The 16,547-nt window shown below is 35.5% G+C and overlaps 2 protein-coding genes across 3 annotated transcripts; one reads left to right on the plus strand and one right to left on the minus strand.

The window, feature by feature from the left end:
• Nucleotides 1-130: 130 nt before the first annotated feature.
• Nucleotides 131-4,185, plus strand: LOC129000983 (uncharacterized). Its single transcript, XM_054428098.1, has 3 exons — nt 131-520; nt 1,118-1,429; nt 2,648-4,185. The coding sequence occupies exons 1-3, from the start codon at nt 284-286 to the stop codon at nt 3,038-3,040; spliced, it is 942 nt and encodes a 313-aa protein (XP_054284073.1). The 5' UTR covers nt 131-283; the 3' UTR covers nt 3,041-4,185.
• A 501-nt stretch (nt 4,186-4,686) lies between these two features.
• LOC129001586 (uncharacterized) lies at nt 4,687-16,280 on the minus strand. 2 transcript variants are annotated; one of them, XM_054428931.1, is made up of 3 exons: nt 10,657-10,923; nt 8,919-9,498; nt 4,687-7,234 (listed from the first exon to the last, which is right to left on the minus strand). In XM_054428931.1, exons 1-3 carry the CDS (start codon nt 10,761-10,763, stop codon nt 6,662-6,664), a joined length of 1,260 nt encoding a protein of 419 aa, XP_054284906.1. In that variant the 5' UTR covers nt 10,764-10,923; the 3' UTR covers nt 4,687-6,661. The 2 variants fall into 2 exon arrangements, with proteins under 2 accessions (XP_054284906.1, XP_054284907.1); XM_054428932.1 differs by lacking the exons at nt 8,919-9,498; nt 10,657-10,923 and adding an exon at nt 15,801-16,280.
• Nucleotides 16,281-16,547: the final 267 nt, after the last annotated feature.

The raw sequence follows: 16,547 nt of genomic DNA on the forward strand, positions 1-16,547 counted from the left end.
AAATCAAGTCTGCTACAACCACTGAGCTACAACGCTACCTAAGCAAACTACAAAGATAGGAAGAAGAAAAAACTATTCATTTCTTTTACTTACACTTACACAACAAAACAAAAGTGAACTGTCAAACTAACCTTAAAAATGTCGAACAAGAACTGTTTTGACTTTTTATATTAATTTTTGTGAGTTAAACAAATTATTAGTTAATAATTATTGTTTGCAAAGGTGACTGATATTAGCATAGTCATTGTATTTCCGTTCACAACAAGCCCAGTTTGTTAATAATATGTTTAAAAATCTAAAATTTAAGAGGTTACTAAAATATCTCTTTTTGTTGATTATTATAATTGTCCTTATAATATCCCTCTCTTCATACAGGAAACCCAAGGCATTTTCTTTTGATTCATTTAATAATATTACTGGAGTCCCGTATAAAATAATTCCGAACACTGTGCATTATGTTTTGTTTGGATCGACATCATTAAACTTCATATCATTCTTATCAATCATTTCTGTTATTAAGGTAAGTAGAAATAGAGTAAAAGTACACCTTTTAGTTAAACTATACATTTCGCTTAAGTTTAAAACATTATATCATCATCAGTGCCAACTACAGGTTTGTCTATTTTATTTGGTAATATGTTTACTAATAGGTAAAAATATTTTGTATCCTCCCTTTAGATAGATAGATTTCAGGTGTGTTCCTAGTAGGCTACTTATTTTACAATACTCAAACAACAGTGAAATCAGCTGATTAGCGAGCAGAAGTGGTCCATCCCCGCTCTAGAGCTGCAATGAGCTATTTTGCGTACTATTTTCTGGTATTGCAATGTGATAATTTCCATGCAGTGGTAGGAAAATAAATATAAATATGTCTAACATAACACTTTATACATTGTTTATATTTACATTGTTTTAAGAAAGAAGACTCTAAATATATACTGTACTATGAAAGGTGTTAGTGGTGATCGATTTCAATTGGACACTCCAATCATCGTCAGACCCAATAGACATAATGGTTCAGGTTGTTTTATCTCTTGTAAATTCGGGTCTTTTTGGCAAAATGTCATAAACATAATATTTAAAAAGAACAACAATTTAATTGGTCAATTGTTTTTAGGTGCAACAAAGCAATGTGTGGATTCACTGTGATTGTACAGAGTTGTCAGGTCACTACTGGAACTTAGTAGAGTCTCTATCAAACCTGCTACAAGTCCCCGTCAAAGTTAGCTTCATTCGCCGTCCCACTCATGTGTACGGTCAGCCGCTCAGCTCCGTCTACCACTCGTCAGACATTGCCAGGATCCAGGTGTTAATGGAGAACGGAGGAGTCTACTTAGACACTGACATGGTCTTGTTGAAGCCTCTCGACCAATATTTACACTATGAAATGGTAGTAGGATGGCCTTTGGATGAATACTTTGGAAACCAGGTGTGTAAATACACTACCACCTAGGCAGTTGTATATGTACTTATTTTGGAGGTATGTAGCCATTTGCATCATTAGACATGGCTGCAAGCCGCTTGTTGGTGTCGGAACAAGGACAGCAGTGTGCGGGCGTGTATATATGTGTGTGTAGGCCTACTCTTATTGGGAAGCACGTCAGTAATCTTTGGGGGCTTTGGGGGAAGGAGTGTGGAAGAGCAGAGCAGGTGTCTACCTGTTGTCCAGTTGCCAATTTATTAATGTCATATCAGCAACCAATGACTCAGTCCTTCAACTTTCAAACCATTCCAAAATTCTTTTTTCATCTCCAAATTTGTTTAGTCTCAAAAAATAGAATGATTCTTCTATACGCACAGGAGTAAATTTTTCCTTTGTGGGTGATAATTTTGCATTGTTGAATCTATAAAGATTGTTTTACAATATTACGATAAATTGTTATATAAACTAAATAATATTGGTAACATATGTGAACTTGATTTGATGAGCAAGACAAGTATAAATAGAGGCAAGGAGTGATTACCATTAGTATGGTAAAGATCTGATCAATCTGAACCAATTTACTCTTATACTTTTGACTGCTGATTGCCTATACCTATTTGGCTACACTGATGGACAATCGATGCTGATCATTAGCATAAACTAAAAAAATACCATAGTCTAACCAACACAAGCAAACTTCTCAACTCATTGTGAATTTTAAAGCTAGTTTTTTGTGTCTTTTTTATGTTGGTGTCACTGATCGCTAGTGTCGATGACATTTTCTAATATAGTAGGGTTAATTTAATTATTTTTTCTTTATACTGTTTGCTTATATAGGCTAACTAGGGGACGGGTTATTGTTTATGATTAGATAATTTTACTTGGTTAAATGAGGTTTTAGATAACAGAAATAACAAGAAACAAATTGTAAACAAAACACGACCCCTAGACCCCTACAGTGCTCCGTAGGCCTACGAAGCTAACAATAAAATTGTCTTCAGCTGATCGAAAGAAAAAAAATTATAAAAGTAAGCTCTAATCTGCTTTATCAAAGCAAAGAAACTTTCGATTATAATTATTTTTAATTTTTTCTGTTTGTTTTAAGACATATATCTGTACTGAGTAAAACTTTGATTGTTGTAAAAAGACCCTTTGCAATTTCAAAATATCTTGTTAGTCGATAAAAATGTAAACCCAACAAGTCAGAATGCTTTTTGATTTCAGATTATGATTGGTCACCCCAAAGCTAGGTTCCTAAAGAAATATCTGGAAAGTTACAAACGCTATTTGCCACGAGAATGGTACTATAATGGAGGCCAAATGCCAACGGAGCAGATACTCATGAAGGAACCACATTTGGTGCATAGAGTTCCAGTACTGTTTGGCGTTCACAACTTGATAGATAAGTTGTACGGAGCAAACCCTTGGAACGCTTGGAGACAATACTTTGCGATACATCTTCTAAGCAGACATCATGTTGACACAGAGAGGTTGAACGAAACCACAATTTTACAATACGACAAACCTTTTGGTGAAGTAGCACGATGGATTTTATATCAGTTAAAGCCAGTATTAAACACTTCTAAAGGAAGTTGGGATGAAGATTTAAGCTTATGAAGCGAAGGAAAAACATTAATTTAAACTCAGCAAGGAGCAAGTACTTTCTAGATGCAGAATTGCAGGTACAGAGAAGGAACCATCAGGACCCATCCCTTATGGTATGTTTTTTAGTCTGTCCACAGGTAAATAAATAGTACCGGGGGTTGAGTCTTGCTCGGTTGTGGTTGATTGGGTTTAATAGTTAAAATATTACCATGATCAGACACATAATATCATTTACAAAAATAATTTTATAAGAAACCAAAAACATCTAATTGCTGAGACATTCAACAATTGTGTAATGTCTGTCTAATTCCACCCGTTTCATAGATTATAGCATTTAGATTATTTGCAGTACCGTAAGAAATTGAATTGAGAAAATTGACATTTCATTTTAATTTAATATTAACCACTGACACCCCTGCCCAAGATGATCGGTCTGTTGTTCATCATTTAGCAAGGCCATAATATCTGAAATTATTTCTCTCCTTTTATTCTTCGATGCGCGACTTGGCTGAAGTTTTAAGACATTTGGTGGGATGTGTGAGCTAGTTGGAACTGGATCGGTTGTATAGAGGTAAAATTTGTTTCCTGTCGATCGATTGTAGCTTCTCTCCCTTTCAAATTACTTGTATTCGCTTCCGAGGTCTTCCACGTTCATTTAATACATTTTTGTACCCAGTTTTGTATACAGTTTCGACCCCCCTCCTCCAGGCCCATATTGATGGACACCCAAGGTATATGTGTTTGTTTATTTTATTTGTTTATTAGCCTATTATATAGGTAATACTACTGTACATTCTAAACTAAATCTATAATTAGTAAAAACTGTTATATCCTAAGCATTTATCGGTCTGAATAGTTATTTTATTTCTGTTGGCAGCGCTATGCAAAACGGATAGAAAAGTGTAATTTTTTTTCCGGTACTATACGGAGGCCACATATTTTACAGCCCGCTGCGGCGCTTATGTTAGGTTGGGTTATCATAAATATGTTTGTAGGAATTTCTTAGTTTTGTTATGAATCTAACGATGCCAGATGAGTCATACTTTCTATTTATGAAAGCCCAACCTAACATAATCACTGCAGCGATACAAGAGTGGCCTCGATATATTACCAAAGTACCGTAATTTTTCTCTATCATGATTGCTTGTAAATAATTTTAGTATTTTAGTATCTCTGCACAAATGTATATAGTTTTAGTATAATGTTATGACAACATTTTTGTGCTACATTGTGTATACTTTTACCACCAAGTGTGTACTTTTACTACCTGAAAAGTATTATTAAACCGGGTTTATATTTTTGTACATCTTTTATCCCGTTTATCTCTTTTCCTCCCGTCAATTGTACCTATTCGTTGTATAAAATGGTATAGCAAATATTGTATTTGTATAAAATACTTGCTTTTGTACTTTGTCCAATGAAAAACGTTGAGTTTTCCTTTTAAACCAGCTAAATGCAAGAGTCAGCACAATGACATTGAAATGAGTGACATAAATCCCCAGCTCTGAAGAACTAGAATTTGAGTGGGTCCTTATGAACAATAAAACATTATTAGAACAATGTAATAAAAGTTTTATTTTGTACAGTCATATTATACAATAACACAGACAGAATTCCTCATGACAACACAAAAAACTAAAAATACCATTCTCTAGGTCATAAATACATATGAAAATTGCTTAAAGCTTAACTGAATAAATCTTATGCGTAGCTCTAAAATAATTCAAAATATGAGTATATAATGTTAGTGAGAGGTAGAAAAAACAAATAAATCGGTCAGTCAATGGTCTCACAATATTTACAATACAAAATACTAAAGAGATCATGATAGAATAGTTGAAATGAAAATATAACTGGTTATCCTGGAACCAAAGAGGATTATTAGCTAATAGTTGAAACAAATTTCTTTACAAAATTAAACAGCCTTCTTATGTAACCAGTGCTGTAATTAGGGTACGTGCGGGCCTAGGCTAAATTACAGTAACCCGCCACTACATCACCCACTATTGCGGTGAAACGTGAACATCTCCCGCGATCACAGAAATATTATCATCGTCACCCGCTATTGCAGTGAAACTGTGAAAATCATTTGATCACAAAAAAGTAATCAACGCTACCTGTGATTGCGGGGAAATCAAGAACATCTCCCATAACCTCGGGGACATCATCAGATGTTATCCTCAACCAGAGAAAATCTGTTAATTTTAAATATAAAGTTCAATTTTTTATAGATAAAATATCTTTGTACAAATAGTTACAGCTCCCTTTTGCTTAGGACCCAAGTCCACAGCCTATTGGTACTGTGTGTAAACAAGACAATGAATGAAATAATGACAAAATAAATATATATAATGTGTATATACAATTTTTAGGATCACTGATACAGTGAACTATAAATAAAAACTAAATAGGAATAAAAATACCAACTACAGACTTTTTCATCTTATAGGACTACTCGAAGTAGTAAAAGTCAACTACTATGATGTTAATCCCTGTAATAAGTTAAATACCCTGGTTGCAGCAAACCTGCCTAGGTACTAAGCAAATTTCCATTTACCAGACTGGATTTTCACACAAACCATTTCCTTAAAAATGTCACATTTTCCTATTTAAATAACATAAAAATTGTAATTAGTAGGTTTGCTGCTACAGGGAAAGTAAAACAAGGTGTTTTTTTTAATGTTGGTGGCTTAGTATGAAATAAACAAATATATATGAATTTGACCAAACTGTGTTTTTAGCCTCTGGGGGTTTCAAAACGGAAAAATAAATCGGCCCCAGGCCAAGGTCTTACCATGAGACCTACGGTAAATGGATTATTTATTCCCTGTATGGGAAATTCACTTAATTAAACAAATTGTGTGTCCAATTAAAAAATTTACTAACATTATAGAGATGTTTGGTAAACAATATTGTACCGCCAAATACACAAAATTATACCCTAAATAAATCCTGGGATAGCTTCTGTCATAACTCAACAATATGATACTAGGTTACTCAGCAAGAAAAAAAAATTACTAAATTCTTATTCTTGTTTGTAAACCCAAATATTTATAATAAAAATAACCTCATGTCAAATGCTTGTATTATAAGGTATCATGAGTTTTAAACACAACAACGGGTAACTATCCGTACTTGAGGTCTTCATAATAATATCAAACCTAGCACATCACTGGTGGATTTTAGGTTGTATCGTATTAAATTTAAAAAAAAAAACCTTAGGCCTATCATCTTTTATGGAAGCGACCCTTAATTTTATTCCATGATCTTTGCATTGTGTCATCGTTTATTATTCTTGAGTGTGGATGTCAATAAGTGAAATACCGGTAGGCCAATTTATCCCTAGAGAGCTAACTACCTAGAGTGCTAGGTAATAGGACAATTAATAAAAAAATAATAAATATTTATCCTACTCTGTGAAATTTTTTTTTTTCCTATTACCTATCAAAAATCTTTACACTTAACTTAATTAAGCCGATTGAATTCCATTTACAACCATGACATGAATAAATATGTATACAATCCTGTTTCATAAATTCATCAATTTGCCTACAATATAAAAATACAATTTTAAGAATAAATAACTAATTGTAAACTTTATGCATAATTAAACTGTTAACATACCTAGACTATTCAGTTTTCAACGTCTGATGTTTCACTGGTACAATCTAACAAAAGTTCTGGTGAGTTCCGCTTTTGTACATTTGTTTCTTCCTGCTCTTCATTACTATCCTCTTCAATACCGTTCGTTTGAACATTACAAACCTCTTGATCTTGTGCGGACTTCTTTTTAATATCATTTATCCTGTGCTGAGACAAAACCTGTTGAATCTTAGCTTGAACCGCTAATGCTGTGCACAACGACATCTTCTTCAGTTGTAACGCCACACTTTTACCGAACAGTTCAAACTCATCCTCAGACGTTGTGAGAAGTTCAGTAATATCCTTGAGATATTTCATCGCATCATTCATTTGTGCAGTGATGTCAACCTCCTTGTCCTGCTTGCGTTTTTTAGTGGGTGGTTCAGACAATACGCTGTTTGCTGCTTCCTCCGCCATTGATATGACAGAGTTCTGCTGCACGAAAAGTGGCATCTCTCCGTCCGGTGGCTCAGGATACGAATGGTTTGTTTCGTCCAATGACGGACACTGTTGGTAGTAAAACTCACTCTGCGTAGTTTGTGCTGGCAGGTTGTGAAATTTTGTCTGAAACACAAAAGAGTCCAATAGAGGTGATGCTCTGATTATAATATTATTTGTTATCATGGCTGAAAAAATAAAAAATAATTTTGATAAAATTATAATTTTGATAATTTTGATAAAAATAAAAAATAAAATAAATAAGTAACACAGGATAAGATTTAACACACTACATAAGAGCAGGAACACAATGGTGTGGTATTACGGCACCTCTCATTATTCCAAAGGAACTTTGTAGGGGTTTAAAACTATGTCAATACAAATTTCAAACAAAATATTAATGGTTTGTATTGGGTTAGGCCTAATACTTTTATTTGTACTAGAAAAGTTTTGTCTTTAAGCTATTTTTTAATTCCAGTACAGGTAGTCGTTGCTATTCCCAATAGATGCGTTTAAAGAACTGCCCTCCAAGCCAAAATGCAGAATCAAAAACCTATTCATAGACTGTTGCTGTTTGTAACATTTTATTTTACAGGAACTCTGCATCCCAAAATAATCTTCACCTCATAATATGTAGCCAGAAGTGACCACTGGTGCAAAGGATTGCTAAATTTCACACAGCTACGTGTAGCCTATGTAATTTGAACAGATGGTATTTTTGGCCTCTGTGGACATTGAGGTCTAACAATGAGACCTACGGTAATAGTTATTCCCTATAAAGGAAATTTGGTTAAAGAAAGAGGGAACACAGATATGGAGTAAATTCCCTGAGATATTAATTTTATCACACCTTATCATCATTGTTTAGGTATGATATATTTTTAAATAGTTAATTGTATACTTAGGACTTAGGGCCTATAGTATTTTTAGATAATAACATTGAAGACAACATTCTGAAAAAATACACAAGGTTTCAAATTTATATTGCACTAAGAGAAGATAGTTAACCGTTAAGGATTACATTTAATATACGGTAGGTGCTACACACACTTATTTCGACAATGAAAATATCTGTATTTTAACTGCATATTTTATCGCTGCCAAACCAAAACTAAACAAGATATACGTAAAAACAGTACAGGAACTGGGTGTGTGAAGAAGCGCCTTGTCGCCTAGTGTGGCCACTGGCCATAAGCTCTAGACAAGATAACATGGAGAGCGTATTTATCGACTGGGAAGGTGGCATCGTCCTGTAATCCAGCTACTAGGTCACAAATTGTGGATATTTATAGGCATGCACTGTGGATGCAATACTTCCTGGTGTGGATTAATGTCCGCACTAGTGAGTACTATGACTACCCGCACTGCTATCCTGATAATTAGACCAATTCGTTAATTACAAGGCAAAAATGTGGTTCGGATTCCACTATAAACTGTAGGTCCCTTAGTTGCCATTGGCTGTATGGGACTAATAGTTAACTAATATTAATTAACATTTGTGGTGTCTAAGAATGTTTAAAAATTAGACCCATTTTTATCCCTGGTTTAGGTAGGCCTAACACAATTAGAACACATCTTTCAGATGGAATCCACCAGGTTTAGCATTATGAAGATCTCAAATTTGATTTTGATGGAACAACATTAACACAGAAACAAAACTGTTGATCTGATAGAACTGTATTTCTGACGAACAATAAATAGGAACCAACTTAAAATGTTGCGAGCAACAAGTTAATGCATGGAATGGCATAAACCAAGGATAAGAATATTTTAGAATATTAATGCGAGTAGTGGACAAATGTTTTCTTACTTTCTCAGAAGCGGATGGGTTTGGTTTAGAGGACGATTTTTCAGTTGGAGTCTTGGTCTTGGAATTTTCTTCAACTGTAATATTACTGGTACTTGTAACCGCAGATGCAGATTGACTTTCTTCAGTGGGTTCTACATTACTACTATTTACTAGTTCTAACTCTCGTGGAGTGTTTTTGGAAGCATCAGTGTCGACAGTCTCATTAGCTTCAGTGTTGGCAGATACGGAATTCACAATAACGTTAGGCCCACTATTTTGTTCATTTTGTCTATCATCATCGCTCAACTCTTGAACCTCTTCTTGTCCATTTACTATCAGGCCCACAGGTTCAATATCATCTTCAAAATTGAGTTCATCATACAAATTATCATCTTCGTCATCATCATCATCAATCTCAATCAGCTCAGGTGTAGAATTTTTCCAATTGATCGGGAAAGCGTGTTTTTTCAAACTGTTTTTAAACTTATTTGCAAACATACTAGGGGTAAAATGCAGCTCACAAATCTTTTTTTTGCTTAACTCATGTGGGGTGAGAAAACGGAACTCTTCTCTGCCACTGTTTGTGATCCATTTTGAACATCTGAAGTAAAACAGAACAAATCTAAAAATCCTAAATAACTGGTTTAGTTTGTATAGCACTAAATTTATTAAATTTTAACAAACTATATCTAGGCTATTAATAACCTTTTTAATTTTTCTAAAAGGACTAAGTTAAGTAGACTGATTATGAGACGACTGTGCTGGGAATGTCCTATAAGTGTCATATTTTATACTTACAAATCAGAGTTTTAAGGTACGGTACCTACGTAGAAAGATCCAAGTGTTTAGATAAGGGACATAGAGAAGGGCTGATGCTCAAACCAGTCATAGATGGGAAAGGGGCAAATTAAACTGACTTCATTAACTTATTTGTTAGGTTTTTGACTTGATTTGTTACACAAAATCACTGGCAGTGATAAGAAGCCGTGGGCTCCTCCTCTCCCAATAATCTTTTAAAAACATTATCACAGGCATTTCCATCTTAGCTTGAACTAGGGCTTGACACGGCATCTCCCAAGGCACAGAGGCATAATCATCGCCTTCCTTTCCATGATCGTGTTTCAAAATCCTAAATATCATCATAGGTCACGGGCTAATCGTCTTCCGTGACCGTGAAAAAGTTCTGAATAGACTTCGTGAAATCATCGTCTTCCATGATCGCGTCAAAATCCTAAATATCATCATAGGTCACAAAAATATTAGGAGGCTAATCGTCTTACGTGGCCATGAAAAAGTTTTGAATACTTCCCGCAGTCACGGAAACATTATCATTGTGTACCGTGATTGCAAATAATAAAGCCAGGACATCTTTTGCGGTCGGATAGACAACATCGTCTACCACGATCGCAGCTAAATTCGTAATATCTCAGCGTTGATTAGTTTAATCTAACACTTAAGTTAATTGCCAAACATCCAACACCAAGCCAATGTGGCCTAGTTGAAACAAAGGTGTACTGATTGAAACTCACGAGGATAGGTTATCTTAAGCTCTGTGCGAGTAGGAAGTTTTGCACAGTGCTCGTGCTCTTCTTGCTCGTCACAAGTATTTAGTTCAAAATTAGGATTCTAAGGCACCTAAACCTATCTTTCACACTTCATAAACTATGATATAAGCAAACTATCAACGTTTTAAAGTATAAATAAATAAAAAGTTTAGGCCTACTGCAAGTATACCTAATGTTAAATTTTAAGGCTTCACCTTTCTGTATCCTTGGGGAAACCAAAAAATGATATTGCACCTCCATCAGTTGATCTATCTGAAGAACACCCATTATAACTGCAATATCTTTTATACCATTGTGACATTGCAGTACTAATTGGGACCCTATTTCTTTAAATTTATAATCTATTATTATTATTAACTAACAAAAATAATAACCCCGTCCAAACTGAGCAGCAATCTGCATTAAATTAAATGTTCAATAATTCATGGTTTAAATTATTGTATTCCTTTGAAATTCCAAGGTCAACGTTCACAACAAAACAACACAAAGTGTAAAAAAAAGTACAAAGACAACAGCAACAGCACGGCCCAGCAAACAGCACCAGAAGCAGACAGCTGACAGACAGACAGACCAGACACACACGACGACACAACACACCGGCTTCGGCGGTGGGGCACACGGGAGGGACTAAGGCTAACATATCTTGTAGTGTCAGCGTTCGCCGCTAGAACTGCTAAGTTGAAATAATTTAAATTAATTTTTTTTTTAGTTATAAAATTAACTTTTTAATTATAAAATATTGTTTTAAAATTATAAAATAATTTTTTAATTTTTAAAATTAAACTGTCATAACATAACCTAACCAACCAGACTTGCTGATAATATAAAAGCTATATAAGATAAAAATCTAATTAATAATTACTTATAATTTTTAATTAATTATAAAATTAATTTTAAAATGTAGTATTATAAAATTAAACTGTCATAACCTAACCTAACCAACCAAACTTGCTGATATGAAAAATTTGTTGACAAAAAGTCAATGCTACCAGCAGGAATCGAACCCGGGACCTACTGAACACCAATCCGAAACGCTACCAACTATGCCACAAACGCCGCTGAAATCACATCGTTTCGTAACGGTAATCGTGTCGCCTCAAGAGAAGACATTACCCACTAGAGATATGACGTCACTACACCTTTAGCCTTAGTCCCTTCCGTGTGCCCATTCCCCGGCTTCGGGGCTTCGGCATTCGGCTTCGGCTGGTTGCAGGTTAGGCACCCTTCAAAAGTGTAATAGCTAATAGTCACGTTTACCAACGGTCAAACTGCAAAGGATTTGCAATTAGTTGCCTTTGATCACGGATTGGTTATAACGCTCGCATTTTGCCTTCAAATCCAAGGGATGGTGGTTCGATCATTAGAAGGATCAATTTTAGTCCTAGTTACAATTTTGTCAAATATTACCATTACCGGTACATGATTTATATAATTCACTTCTCAACATATATAAACATACTAGGTGAAACCCGTCGAAATCGACGGTTACTTTCAAGGCTTACGTTAATTCATGTAACTGCGATAAATTGGGTAAAATATACATATTTTGAGCATTTAGCATTGTTTAAAGAGTAATAAGTGTAAAAACAATAATGGTATTAATTGCGTTTGTTGCCAAATTTGGCTGATCATTCAATGAATAAAATATTCACCATACCGTACGTCATCTCATCGGAGTTATTATTAGTATGTTATACTGTATCTCTTCCTTTGTAAGAACCTTTAAATAGTATTAAAATCGTGTTGGTGGCTCTTTTGTGGTTAAACATTTCCGTGATTTCATCAGTGTAATATGATTTTATTTCAAAAGAAAACATTTTTTGGGAAGACATATTCTAACTTCAAAGGGAGGTATATCCGTTACAGTGTAAGTTTGATTTTCTTTCGTCATGTCGCGTCAGTTCATATCTACTTCTGTGCTAATGAATGAACCCTCTAGCATAGTTTTGAGAAATTTTTGATTGTGGGGTCACTGTTAAAGCTGTAATTCCTTGACATGGGGGATGTCAGTTAGTTGTCTCTTTTATATACTAAATTATTTGTTTTTTTAAGCTCTTTAAAAAGGTCTAAAGAGAAATCGGGAAATTTTGTGTTTTGAGGGTCAAAAGTGAGAAAAACCAATTTTTACCCCATAAAACCCCCCGTAAAGCCCCGTTCCCATGGTCCGATCGTGCTGGTTCGCGAACTCATTCAAGTTTATCCCGCTTTACACCTTTAAACCAAATTTCATCAAAATCGGACAAAAATTACTCAAGTTATCGCGTTCACGGACGTATATGTATATATATATATATCCTACTAATATTATAAATGAGAAAGTTTGGATGTATGGATGTATGGATGTATGGATGTATGTTTGTGACAAGTGAACGCGAAAAATACTGGTCGGATTGGACTGAAATTTGGCATGATGATAGCTCACATTCCCGATTAACATATAGGCATATTCTTATTTCAAAAATCCTTTCGGGCTCCGCCTCAGTGGCTCTGGAGTTTCCCATGTTAACCTTATGAGAAATGGAATTATTGAATCTTAACAGCTGTTTCAATTCACAAAGTTGGTTCTGTTCTATGATGTTCAATAGCATTAAAGTTATAAGGATTACCAACAGGGTGCAGCACTATTATTTCTTTTACATTTATGACAACAGCTAATTTGCAACCAAAAGGTGAGTGAGCGTAGCAAACGAGCTCCAACCTAAAGGTGAGTGAGCGTAGGGAACAAACTTCAACCAGGACGTGATTGAGCCATGCGAACGAGATAATCTTGAAAATTAAGAAGTTAAACGGGGCAAAGCCCGCGGGTTACAGCTAGTAAGTCTATATATCCTACTAATATTATAAATGAGAAAGTTTGGATGGATGTAGGGATGTATGTTTGTGACAAGTGAACGCGAAAAATACTGGTCGGATTGGGCTGAAATTTGGCATGATGATAGCTCACATTCCCGATTAACATATAGGCATATTCTTATTTCAAAAATCCTTTCGGGCTCCGCCCCAGTGGCTCTGGAGTTTCCCATGTTAACCTTATGAGAAATGGAATTATTGAATCTTAACAGCTGTTTCAATTAAACAAGTTGGTTCTGTTCTATGATGTTCAATAGCATTAAAGTTACAAGGATTACCAACAGGGTGCAGCACTATTATTTCTTTTACATTTATGACAACAGCTAATTTGCAACCAAAAGGTGAGTGAGCGTAGCGAACGAACTTCAACATGGAGGCGAGTTAGCGTAGCGAACGAGCTAACCTGAAGGCAAGTGAGCGCAGCGAACGAGCTCCAACCTAAAGGGGAGTGAGCGTAGCGAACGAGCTCCAACCTAAAGGTGAGTGAGCGTAGTGAACAAACTTCAACCAGGACGTGATTGAGCCATGCGAACGAGATAATCTTGAAAATTAAGAAGTTAAGCGGGTTACAGCTAGTATATACATATATAAAAATTTGAACGAATGGTGTTTTTGGCCTCTGGGGACAGCAAAATGAAAAAGTAAATCGGTCCCGGGTCTAGGTCTTACCGTGCCACCTACGGTAATAGCTACTTCCCTATAGGGAAATTCGCTAAAACACAAATCGAGGATTGAGGCGACATGAATTAGAGATATTTAAGCGTCACACTCGCCACGCATAAAAACGGACGAAGCTAAGCAACATTCGATTTTCTTTTAGACAAATATGAAAAGTGCCATAAAATACATACATAAGTATTCAGTTTAAATAGTGCATAGGTTTGGTGGTTTGATTTAGAGAAAAATATTTTTCTGCACCTAGACACTCGTTGTTATTTGGCTGTAACAGGTCGAAGAGATATAACTGGAGTGATCCTTTACGATGAAATATCTTATACTTTAACATTCGTTATTGTAAGAAACTTCGGATGTACTTCGTTAAAATACAACACGAGATAAACGTGTTTTTTTCCAACGTAATATTTTCGTACGGAATAAGTTGTACAGTTACAGTATGTATACAATTTTGTGAGATTTTCAATTGTCATTCAAATATTTGTTCGGAGTGCAACAAATTTTCTGCTTTTGCAATCAGTTGTAATATTTGCAAAATCCCGTTTTCTGTGGACTAGATAAAATAATTTCCCGAAAATTCCAAATGAAGAATATTATTTGCATGCACTTATCAGCAAAGTTATTGCTTTTTGCATGTCATGTGGATAGCATTTCTTCATTTACGGCTAGACCGTCACCATGTTGTAGAAAAGTATATTAAGTATTAAAGTATTAAGATTATGATGGTTCTGCTCGCGTGTGATACTTCTCCACGGACGTCGCAGTAGCGCCCAAGTCTGGCCGAAATGGTCAATAAGTTCTTAGGACCCTCCCCCCACCCAGCCTGGACAAAGTCCTTGTCCGTACTCTAGAAACCATCTATCTTGCTCGTATTATTGTTACTATCAGCTATTATCTACGATTAAAATACTTCCGCATCGTCGACATTGAATAAATTACATATTTATAGCGGCTAAACATGTGATTGATTGACTGGTAAATATTTCAATTACTTCGAAAACAGAGGGTAATTAACAATATAGTAGACTCTAAATCTGGGTGTTATAGTTACACTGACTATCCCGTGTGTACCCCTTCCATTAATATGAAATAAAAAAAGACAATTAATTACTAAATTTTTTACACATACTGGCACTGTACTAAAATACAGATTCTGCCAAAAATGTCTTTAAATAGTTGTACTCTAGTTTTCGAAGGTTTTAAAGGTTTTTCTTATTTTACATTATGAATAATATTACAAACAATTTATTTTCAAACGGATGATTGAAAAGTATTAAAAAAATCATAAAAGTATAAATGTGTCAAGTAAAAAAAATAATTTTAGAAACTAACAAATTTCGTTAATTTAAATGAAAATAAATCACGGAATAAATTATATTAATAATGTAATTGGTTTTATGCTTAAAAAATGTTTTATTGTCTCAGTAAGTGTCGTCCTTTACGGTTAGAAAAGAGCCAATTTTGTTTTTTGTACATTTAGAGAGTATAAAATATATTAGAAAATAGCTGGGATCCTGACAAAATCATAATGCAAATTCCAACTTAACAAAGATTTAATAGGTAGATGTATTTGATTTTTATTTAAATTATTACCGGAGAATAACGACCATGACGTGATAGTAAGTGAAAGATAACTTTGGCACACTTAAACAAACAAACGTACTGTTAACGATATGCCAGGTGAACAAAGATAGTGTTCGCAGCGTTAAAAAGTGAAACAAAACAACTGAGTCTGCCAATCATTGCGCGACGAGTGTGGGGGGGGGGGGGGGTTATGATTATTGTAAACGGCGGCAAATTCAAATAAGCTCACCAAGTATTTGGGCACCTTCTTGTCGCAAAGCTCGGCCCTCGGAGTGGTGTTGGCGTGTAGGAAGCTGTCCAACTCCTTGAACCAGAAGACGCTCGGTGTGTAAGGCTCTCGACCCAGCATCCTGGCCGTCTGTATCTTCTTGAGCTCCTGACAATAGGTGGACCGGATGTTCTTGATCTTGTTCTTCACGTCCATCACCGTGAGTCCCGGCATGTCCATGGCGTTGACCAGTCGGTCGTAGGCTTCGTCTCTGGCCGCCTTGTTCTTGTAGTTGGACGAGCTAAAGTCCCACAGACATTGGTTCTCGCGGTAATTCCTGATGAATCGTATCACCATCTCGTTGTCAAACGCGGGCAGTGACGACGACATGGCGTTCTCTACTCGACTCGCTGTGTTCGTGTCGGGCTCGTGCGAGTTCGTGCAACTTCGGCCGCCCGTACGATCAATGTTCGCTCACGCGACGCTATTGATCGCTGTGCGTGGCCTCGGCTCGGCACGTACGGGCGACACGACACGACACCTCACGTCTTGAGCAACGTGTCGACTACGGTTAATCGTTATTGTCCACTGTTTAACTATTTCATTACTGTGTAAAGTTTTGGTGATTAAAACTACGAAGTAATAAATAATATTTGCTGACAGTAATACTACTCGAAACCGAAGTAAAATTGCACACATAGGGTTACTGGAATGTCCAGTTTAAATACATAAGTAGTATAATTTTGTTGACTAATTTTATATCAAGTT

The sequence above is a fragment of the Macrosteles quadrilineatus genome, unplaced genomic scaffold, assembly GCF_028750875.1.
Source record: "Macrosteles quadrilineatus isolate MER2022 unplaced genomic scaffold, UCM_ALF_1.0 Scaffold_8__2_contigs__length_117827958, whole genome shotgun sequence".
NCBI classification, from domain to species: Eukaryota; Metazoa; Arthropoda; class Insecta; order Hemiptera; family Cicadellidae; genus Macrosteles; species Macrosteles quadrilineatus.